The following is a 10,565-nucleotide window of genomic DNA, read 5'->3' on the forward strand; positions in this document are numbered from 1 at the left end:
TCGCAGAGCGTCTCCTGCGCACGCGCAGGAGACGCTCTTGCACTTTCGGGGGGATTTTAACATCCCCCCGAATTTTTTTAAAACTTTTTTTATTTTTGTGCACACGTGGGGACTGGCCCACATGTACACAAACCCCCCCCAGCCCCCCAGCTGCCCCCTCCGTGCTGATTTAAGTATCCGCACTGTTATGTATTGACTTGAATGTAAATACTGACATGCGAATCGCCTCATTGGAACTTAATGTTAAGCTTCAGCCTGGGCTAGGATCCTAATGTAACCAATAGGAGTCCTAGCCCAGAGAGTGTCTACCAATCACTATGAAAAGCGGGACGGCTTGTGATTGGGTATTGTATCTTCAACCTCATAGGTTGTTATCTGTACAGGGGGTGTGGCTACATTAGCCGGGTGTGTTTAAATATCGACAAGCCAGTGTAAATACTTTGATGGGTTCTGGCTGGCGATTGTTGTGCCGTAACGGAGAAGTAACTGAGCTGAAGAATAAACCGCATTCTTGCTGAAATCACTCTCCGACTCTTTGTTAAGCGCACGACTTAACACGCACGGAGGGGGCAAGTTGGGAATTTAGATATATAGATAAAATTTAAAACAGACGAAAGTAGGGTTTGATAAATATACGTCCCCAGTTTGGTGCCGTGGTTAAGTGCGCGGACTCTAATCTGGGAGAACCGGGTTTGATTCCCCACTTCTCCACTTGCACCAGCTGGATGATCTTGGGCAAGCCGTAGTTCTGATAAGAGCTGTTGTTGAAAAAGAGCAGTCTCTGTCAGAGCTCTCCCAGCCCCACCCACCTAACAGGGTGTCTGTTGTGGGGAGGGGGAGGGAAAGGAGTTTGTAAGCCGCTCTGAGACTCCTTTGGGTAGTGAAGGGCGGGGTAGAAATCCAATCTTCTTCTCAATATCTAAGTTCTAGATTGATCTAGGTGTGTATGTGGGGGGAGGTGTTTGTGTATTTCCTGCATTGTGCAGGGGGTTGGACTAGATGACCCTGGAGATCCCTTCCAACGCCATGATTCTAGGAGGTCTTTTATGACTAAAAACAGGGCACATTTCAACAGCGTTTTAGAGAGACCACTATTGATAGATATTTTGCCACAGAATGGGTTATTTCAGGATCGAAATCTGACGGTAATGGAAATCACCCAGGATTCCACGGGAAGTTGATCTTTCAACAAGATTGGAATAATCCATTGGGATCTGGGGACTCTCCAGTGGTGACAGAATAATAAAAAAGGGTCTGGTGTCTATTTTGCACCTGATGCACAGTCACATAATCGGTCCGAATATGGGATTTTGGTAAACCGTCCCATTAATTCTGTCGTTGGGGAAGCATTCAACTTTGCAATCGTAAAAGCATATCTAAGGATTGTAAGAAAACTCATGTAGGAACAAGAACGGTTGTGGAAGGCAAAATCCCTGGTGTAAAGGGATTTAAAGGGGCTTTAAAAGGGAATTAGACAGCTTTAAAAGGGAATTAGGTTCATGTATGGGAGTTTTATCAGTGGCCTTCAGCCATGGTGACTAAAGGGAGCCTCCACATTTAGAGGCAGTCAGTCTTGAATCCTAGTGCCAGGAGGCAACATCAGGAAAAGGCCTCGGCCTCTCTCCCCTGTTGTTGGACCTCCAGAGGAACTGGCTGGCCTCTGTGTGGGACAGGATGCTGGACTAGGTGGACTCTCACTGCTCTGATCCAGCAGGGTCCTTCTGATATTTTTATGAAGGCCTCGGCCTCTCTCCCCTGTTGTTGGACCTCCAGAGGAACTGGTTGGCCACTGTGTGAGACAGGAGGCTGGACCGGATGGACCCTCACTGGTCTGATCCAGCAGAGCCCTTCTGATGTTCTTATTAAGGCCTCGGCCTCTCTGCCCTGTTATTGGCCCTCCAGAGAAACTGGTTGGCCCCTGTGTGGGACAGGAGGCTGGCAGGGCCCTTCTAATGTTCTTATGAAGGCCTCGGCCTCTCTGCCCTGTTGCTGGCCCTCCAGAGAAACTGGTTGGCCCCTGTGTGGGACAGGAGGCTGGCAGGGCTCTTCTGATGTTCTTGTGAAGGCCTCGGCCTCTAGGTCCTCGTTATTGTTCCTCCAGAGGAACTGGCTGGCCCCTGTGTGAGAGAGGAGGCTGGACTGGATGGACCCTCACTGCTCTGATCCGGCAGGGCTCTTCATGTGCTCTTACGTTCTCCTTAACGCCTCTACATGTGTCTATAGCCGTAGTGGATCTCCTGCAGGAGCTGACGGACATTGACACCCTCCACGAGAGTGAGGAAGGAGCAGAGGTCCTCATAGATGCCCTGGTAAGTAGCACCACCGCTCATCCGTCTGGGCGTCCTCCTCCACTTTCGGAGGTGGTACTCCTCGGCCTTTGGGCTTCCCGAGAGCATGCACCCCCTACTTCCCTGCATGACAGTTTCTGATTATCTCTCCGGACCCTGTTAAGTTAACTCCTTTCTCCAAGGCAAGCCATTAGTGCCTTGCAGGGGGGTCTCAGCCCCGTGCCCGGCACTGTTCAGCCTTCGCATGGAAAGCCGGAGTGGCGTGCCAAAGAAAGATGGGGAGAATTTCCTGGGAGGGGGAGGGAGCCCTGGGTGGGCCCCCCAGAGCCCGCCGTTTCCCTAATCCGTTGCTTGTTGAGCTTTGGGGGTTACCGGAAGCTGGAATAAGGTAGCCGTTCTATTTATTAATTTGTGTGTTCATGTATATCCTGTCTTATTATTATTTATTTCTGATTTACTTATTCATTTTATTTACATACCGCCCTCCCTGCCGAATCAGGCTCAGGACGGCTCGCATAAAATACATAACAGTTAAAACAGAATTAGATAAAAACAGAGCAAGACAGTTAAGAATATTATAAAATATAAAGCGCTAGTTTATGTCAGATGGCGGGCTCAGCAGCATCCTCAGACCACAGCTGGCCGATAGCACAGTCTGGGTTAACTGGCTGTTGACAATGATGTTAGTGTTGGGCCAGGGCTACAGTTCCTTGGGTGCGGCTCCCTAATCGAAGACCTGGCGGAAGAGCTCCGTCTTTCAGGCCCTGCGGAACTGTAAGAGGTCCCGCAAGGCCCTGATGTCCTCAGGGAGCTCATTCCACCGGTGTGGAGCCGCCACTGAAAAAGCCCTGGCTTTTACTACAACCCTGTGTGGTAGGTCAGGCCGAGAGAGTGTGCCTGGCCCAAGGTCACCCGGCAAGCTTCCACGGCAGGGCAGGGATTCGAACCTGGGTCTCCCCAATCCTAGTCCAACCCTTGAACCACGGCACCACGCTGGCTCTCTTTTCTTCCCTCTCTGTCCCTTCCTTCCCATCGGCTTCCTTTCTGTCTCGTAGCAAGCGGAACAGCAGCAGGATCCCAGGTCAAGCTCCTTCTCCTTTGGCAGCTTCAGGGCGTTTCTCTCCTTTTCCTCCGGAGGATTTTGCCGGCGCTTGGGGGCAAAAAGCCACAGAGCAGACACGGGGCGAGGGAAGGATGCCCGCTGACCCCCCCTAGCAGCTGACCAGACATTTCCCGTCCTCTTTGCAAGCGGCTTCTCGGGGAACGGTTGCCTTTCTGGAGCAGTCCAGGGCTCTTTTTTTTGGGGGGGGGACTGTCAGTTTGGGGGTGTCACGGCTCAGGTGGGGGGTCACCTGACGCTGCCACCACTCTGGATTTAGGATCCCTTGAGAAGGCCCAGAGCACCCTCCCAAGACCTTCTGACCTCCCTTTTGGCCGAATACTAGGCGTGAGGACCAGGCAGAGTGAACAGTGAAAATAGTTTATTGTATAAGAGGTCAAACCAACAAGGTGCAGAAATATAACAGTAAGTGGGTGAAAAGAAAAGAAATCAAATGCCCTAACGCGTCTAAATAGATACTGTCCCTAGCTCACTTATCTCAAGTGGCCTTACACTGCTCACCCCTCCCTCAGGATGAGGGTCTCTCCCCCACCGCAGCCTCAGTCCCTTCTGGCTCTGTCTCCTGGGAAGAACAGCTCTTCCTGCGGCACCAGATCTTTTATTCCAAGCCCTCCTCTTTTCCTATTGGTCTGTTTTGGCTCCAAAACCCCTCAGGGGTTTCTGGGAGTTGTAGGCCCACCCTCACCTACTGCTAGCCAGGCTCCCTGGGCCTAGTAGGCCTCTGGTGGCACAGCCGAGATTGTGAGGGGGGGGGGGGCGGCTAGTCTTTCTGGTTCCGTGGCTGAGATGTTCCCTTTCAGAGGTTAATTACAGTTGACCTGGATGAGTTGCTCTGACTGGCCTCTGCGTTCTTTTAATTACCGGCTCCCCGTTACAAGGGTTGGCTTGAATGATGGGGGGGAAGAAAGGGGGGGTTGACGGTGGAGAGGATGCATCCTGAATCTCTTTAGCTGAGAAGCCGGGACAAAAAAAGCTCTCTTTTTGTCTGCCTTCCTTTCTGCCTGGCTGTTGTCAATACCCGACCTGGAGAGTGGGTTTTTTGTTTTTGTTTTTTTTTTAAATATTATTGTTGTCCCCCTTGAACAAAACAGGTCACGTCGGGAGTTCTGAATGGCTCCTTTTTTTATTTCAGGGATGTAATTACTCTCTGGAGAGGAGGGTCTGTATAGCAGCCCGCTAAGACGGTGTTGCGGGGAGGTTTTTTTTTCAGATATCAGATGGCGGAGATGCCCGCAGTTGGAGAGGCAGTGGTACCTTTAGGGGTCATCTAGTCTCATCAGTGGGAGCTGGAATTGAAAGCTGCGACAGAGACATCTGCGACCAAGCCTCAGACAGAGCAGGCAGTTTGTGGGTTGTTGTTTTTTTGGGGGGGAGGGAATGCATACTGGATTGACAGGACAGGTTACAGTCAGAATGACCCATCGAGACACACAAACACACACATCCTACACCCTGTTGTTGGCCTTCCGGAGGAACTGGTTGGCCACTGTATGAGACAGGAGACTGGACTAGATGGATCACTGGTCTGATCCAGCAGGGCTCTTCTGAGGTTCTTATGAGGGCCTCGGCCTCTCTGCCCTGTTGTTGGCCCTCCTGAGGAACTGGCTGGCCCCTGTGTGAGGCAGGATGCTGGACTAGATGGACCCTCACTGGTCTGATCCAGCAGGGCTCTTCTGAGGTTCTTATGAGGGCCTCGGCCTCTCTGCCCTGTTGTTGGCCCTCCTGAGGAACTGGCTGGCCCCTGTGTGAGGCAGGATGCTGGACTAGATGGACCCTCACTGGTCTGATCCAGCAGGGCTCTTCTGAGGTTCTTATGAGGGCCTCGGCCTCTCTGCCCTGTTGTTGGCCCTCCTGAGGAACTGGTTGGCCACAGAGTGAGACAGGATGCTGGATTAGAGGGACCACTGATCTGACCCAGCAGGTCTCTTCTGACCCAGCAGGTTTTATGAGGCCTTTGACCAAGGCCTTGGGATCCAGGGGAGTCCACTGGTGTCATGTGTCTCCGGAGACCTCCGATCTTTCCCTGGGGTGGGCCCTGGACGTCCGTGAACAAGGAGTCCACTCCTAGGTCTGAGTCGGTCCCGGAAAGGTTGTCTCCAGCCTCGTATCCCTTTTCGTGGTTTCTCTTCCAGCCTTCCCTCTGAGATTTGGTCTTTGGGGGAAAGGGGGAAACCAGGCGCTTCCTGTCAGAGTCGAGCGGCCTCTATCTGAGTGGAGATCCAGAGAGGTGCTGTGCCGCGGTGTCTCTGTATCAACCGCTGACCTGAGTGAGACATCAGAAGCAGCTCAGTCCACTCGGGGGCTTTTTCTCCAGAACGAGCTGAGCGCTTCTCTGCTTTGAGTGGAGGGGGCCCTGCTGCCAGTGGACTCTGGCTGGAAAATGCTGTTAAGATTGAACTCTGCCGGCTGTCGGACTGCATTTAGCAAAGGATGCGTTCTTGCTCGCAGTCTGGCTCCCTGGTTTCAGTCGAGGCTAGAGGGATACTGATGCCTGGCGGGAGGGAAGCCATCCTCTTTCTCATCCCCCCCCCACTTTGTGTCTGCAATAAGTCGCTGCACAGGGTGGGGAGGGGCCGTGGCTCAGTGGAAGGGCAGCTGCTTGGCATGCAGAAGGTCCCGGGTTCGGTCCCCGGCACCTCTTGTGGTAAGTGATGAGCCAGTAGGTGATGGGAAAGGCAACAACCTGTGACCCTGGAGAGCCGCTGTCAGTCTGGGTAGGAAAAGACTGACTCTGATGGACTGGGGTGTGTGTGTCTGAGTCAGTAGAAAGCAGCTTGGATGTTATGCCTCCCTGTATCGACAGAGGCTTGACGCTCAACGTCAAAAAAACTAAGATCATGACATCCGGCCCCCTCACTCCTTGGCAAATAGAAGGGGAAGTCGTGGAAGTGGTGACAGACTTCACGTTCCTGGGATCCCAGATCACCGCAGACTGTGACAGCAGTCATGAAATTAAAAGACGCCTGCTCCTTGGGAGGAAAGCGATGGCGAACCTAAACAGCATGATAAAAAGTAGAGACATCACCCTGCCAACAAAAGTCCGCATGGTCAAAGCAATGGTATTCCCAGTAGTCATGTATGGCTGCGAGAGTTGGACTATAAGGAAGGCCAAGCGCCGAAGAATAGATTCTTTTGAACTATGGTGCTGGAGAAGACTCTTGAGAGTCCCTTGGACTGCAAGAAGATCAAATCAGTCCATCCTAAAAGAAATCAATCCCGGAAAGCCAGATAATGAAACTGAAGCTCAAATCCTTCGGCCACTCAATGAGAAGGGAGCACTCACTGGAGAAGACCCTGATGCTGGGAAAGATTGAAGGCCAAAGAAGACGGGGACGGCAAAGGATGAGAAGGTTAGACAGTGTCATAGATGCAACGAACATCAAATTGAGCCAACTTCAGAGGACGGCGGAAGACAGGAAGGCCTGGCGGGATCTGGTCCATGGGGTCGCAAAGAGTCGGACTTGACTGTGCAACTGAACAACAACAAAATCAACAGAGGCATAGCATCAAAATCTCAAGATGCCATAGTCCCCGCTGTACATGGCCTTGGTCAGGCCTCACCTGGAGTCTTGTGTGCCGTTCTGGAGACCTCACTTCAAAAGGGATGTGGACAGAATAGAGCACATGTGGAGGAGATCGACGAGGATGATCGGGGGCCTGGAGACCAAGAAGCCCTACGAGGAGAAGCTGAGGGACTTCTTGGGAATGTTCAGTCTGGAGAAGAGGAGACTGAGGGGGGACAGGATGGCTCTCCTGAAGTCTTTGAAGGGCTGTCATTTAGAGGAGGGCAGGGAGTGGTTCCTGTTGGCAGCAGAGGAGAGGACTCACAAGAATGGGTTGAGAGCCAGTTTGTGTAGTGGTTTAAGAGCACGGACTCTAATCTGGGAGAACCGGGTTTGATTCCCCCACTCCTCCTCCACTTGCACCTGCTGGATGACCTTGGGTCAGTCTTAAGTTCTCTCTGAGCTGTTCTTGAAAAAGAGCCGTTTCTGTCCAGAGCTCTCTCAGCCCCACCTGCCTCACAGGGTGTCTGTGGTGGGGAGGAAGGGAAAGGAGTTTGGAAGCTGCTCTGAGACTCCTTCGGGTAGTGAAGGGTGTGGTACAAATCCAATCTCCTCCTCTTAGCCAGTTTGGTGTAGTGGTTAAGTGCGCGGACTCTAATCTGGGAGAACCAGGTTTGATTCCCCACTCCTCCTCCACTTGCATTTGGCTGGATGGCCTTGGGCAGGCCGTAGTTCTGATAACAGCTGTCCTTGAGAAAGAGCCGTTTCTGTCAAGAGCTCTCTCAGCCCCGCCTACCTCACAGGGGGTGTCTGTGGTGGGCAGGAAGGGAAAGGAGTTTGTAAGCTGCTCTGAGACACCTTTGGGTAGTGAAGGGCCATGGGGTATAAATCCAATCTCTTCTTCTTCTGAAATTAAGGGCGGGAAGGGGCCGGCTGGATCTTAAGAAAAACTTTTTTTACAGTCAGAGTCGTGCCACAGTGAGACCAGCTGCCTAGGGAGGTGGTGAGCTCCCCCTCCCTGGCAGTCTTCAAGCAGCGGCTGGACAAACCCTTGTCAGGGATGCTCTAGGCTGACCCTGCTTTGAGTGGGGGGTTGGACTAGATGCCCTCTAGGGACCCTTCCAACTCTGTGATTCTACGATTCATGTGTGTTCAAGTGTGATCTTGACCAGTTTGGTCCCAGCTGCGGTCACTGTGTGTCCGGTTGTTTTGCGCTCCTCTTGGCATGGGGTGTGTGTGTGTCTGCTTTTACCACCCTCCCCTCTTTCACCTGGGAAGGACCTGTCAGCAGGAGGGTGGTTTTTCTTCTCCATCGTAAAGCTGCCCTCACCTGCGGAGAGAGTCAGGGGTAGTGTTTAAGGTGTCCAGTGGCCATGGTGTAGTTTGACTACTGTTGTTGCATCCGTTGGCTCAGTGTGGCATGCTTTTGGGGAAATGGGCCACTGGCCACTGGTGGAGCACCTCCCTTCCGCATGTCAGGATCGGACCTTAGCCTGACTATTGATCATGTATTTGTAACTGTGGTTCACTGGTGTACATAGCTATGCAGTGGTAGTAATGTTCCCTCTAAGATGAGTTAGTGTGAGCTAGCTCAGTTTTTTAGCCTTCAGCTCACACATTTTTGTCATAGCTCAGGAAGGATGGCTCCAAGGCAAACTGACTTATGCAGTAGCCAAGTAGCTCGCTCACAACTTTAATGCCAGTAGCTCACAAAGTAGAATTTTTGACTCACAAGACTCCACAGCTTAGAGGGAACATTGGTAATCACCCCACTTGAGCTCTTTATGCTTTAGGCTTATAATTCCCAAGCTACTTCTGTGCACCTGCGGGTGCTGTCTAAGCGGTCCTCCCCTGACATTCTTGAAGGGGGGGGGGAATACGGCATGTGTGTGTGGACTGTAGATTAGCTGCGCTTAGCATCACTGTGAAAGGAAGTCTTCTCCGCAGGGGCCAGAGGGGACTTCGCCTGTTTCTAATTCTCATGGCCTTGGGTGGAAGACATGAAATGATAACATTCACACCATTCTGGTTGTACTGTAATAATCTGTATCCGCCTGTCTCTATACTATGTAATCATGACGTATGAATGAGGGTTGGACCGAAGGTCTTGTAATTCCCAACTTTGTAATATTCTTCAGTTCTGCCAAAGAGTCTGACTTTACAGCAGCTTTCCTGATTTCTCAATAAAGCCTGTTGAAGGAATTATTGCGTCTGAGAGTTCCTGACCAAGCCGACACCGTGCAGGAGATCCCAGGTGCCCTTCCCGGCATCGCCAGTGAAGCAGACTCCAGTCGCAGGGCAGGGCGAGTCCGCCCACCAGCGCCGCTCGCTCTGGGATCCAGAAGGTGGAATTCCTTTCCTGACCCGGGCCTTATACCTGGGCCCCGGTGCTCCCCGCATCTCCCCTGTAGCACCAGCACGGTGCTTCGGATGTGGAGAGGGGGGGACTCGCTGTCTGCCTGTTTCTTTTGAAAGACACTCCTCTTGGAAGCCCATCAGACGCTGCCCCCGGAAAAATCCCAATTAGCAAAATCCATCAAGGCGCAGCAGCGGACGTGCTCGGTCGCCCGAATTCTCCGCTCGGAATGAGGGTTTTCTCCGTCCAAAACACCCTAAAAAGAGAGAGGGAGAGACAGTTTTAATCAGATGGAATTGCCTTCAGCCACACTGACTGCGCTGGGCCGTATAATGAAAGCCGGAGTGATCGTTTGGTGTGGCGTTTCCCCCCCCCCTTCCCTTTCTTCCCCAAGGCTTTCATTACGTGTAATTGCTGGGCCCTCTGATTTCGCTCCAGCCGTTTCCCAGACAGCTCGGGCAGGGAGGCAGAGCGGAAGGCGGGCGGTTGGCGGGGGGGGGGGATTCCGCTGAAATGGCAACCGGCAATTGAAGCGGCGCGGCAAGCGGCTTTCAGAACTGACAGGCCGCTGATGCCCACTCGGGCTCTCCCGCGCGGCACTTCGGAATTCGGGGAGAGATTATAAGTCAATCAAGGCCCGATTTGGGGAATAGCAGGCTTGTGACAAGGTTCCTATTCCACCGATGTTTTCCTGTTGTTTCTGACACAGAAAGATTGTTCCAATTAATTAAGGGGGGGGAACACGGTGGTGGAGTTTGCTGTGAGAAAGCTTTGCGAGCGAGATTGTGTTCCCCGATCAAAAGCACTTTTCTCTGGAGCTGCTCTTGCTCCTGTCATGTTCTGATTTCTTTCCTGCCTCCCCCCCCCCCACGCAGTCTGCTCAGCTCACTTTGTGCTTCTGCCTCAGCCCCCCCCCCCCAAGCATTTCACCCCTCACCCTTTCCATTTCCCCCTTCTGTGACTCAGGTCGAAGGGCAGGTGGTGGCTTTGCTGGTCCAAAACCTGGAGCGCCTGGATGAAAGTGTTAAGGAAGAAGCCGACGGCGTCCACAACACACTGGGTAAGAGGGACCTGTCGTCCCCACGCCAAGGGTCTGGCGGTGGGACGGGGCTAGTGCTGGCAGACGGGGTGTTCCTTGGAGCCTCCAGTTATTGTCCTTGGGGTGGTGTTGATGGAGTGCCTCACCTCTACTAGCAATTTTAGTTTTGGAAATATAGAGCTGGAAGGGAAGAAGAAGAAGAGATTGGATTTATACCCCGCCCTTCACTTGGAGTCTCAGAGCGGCTTCCAAACTCCTT

The 10,565-nt window shown here is 52.5% G+C and overlaps 1 protein-coding gene across 1 annotated transcript in view; it reads left to right on the forward strand.

Annotated features, from left to right (window-relative positions):
* CTNNBL1 (catenin beta like 1) overlaps nt 1-10,565 on the forward strand; it is a 183,034-nt gene that overhangs the window by 46,858 nt on the left and 125,611 nt on the right. Inside the window, exons 5-6 of the mRNA XM_015422778.1 lie at nt 2,212-2,309; nt 10,234-10,327. Of these exons, the coding sequence (XP_015278264.1) occupies nt 2,212-2,309; nt 10,234-10,327 (192 nt within the window). The remainder of the gene's footprint in view (nt 1-2,211; nt 2,310-10,233; nt 10,328-10,565) is intronic.

Source organism: Gekko japonicus, unplaced genomic scaffold, assembly GCF_001447785.1.
Source record: "Gekko japonicus isolate JY-2015 unplaced genomic scaffold, Gekko_japonicus_V1.1 scaffold1179, whole genome shotgun sequence".
NCBI lineage: Eukaryota > Metazoa > Chordata > Lepidosauria > Squamata > Gekkonidae > Gekko > Gekko japonicus.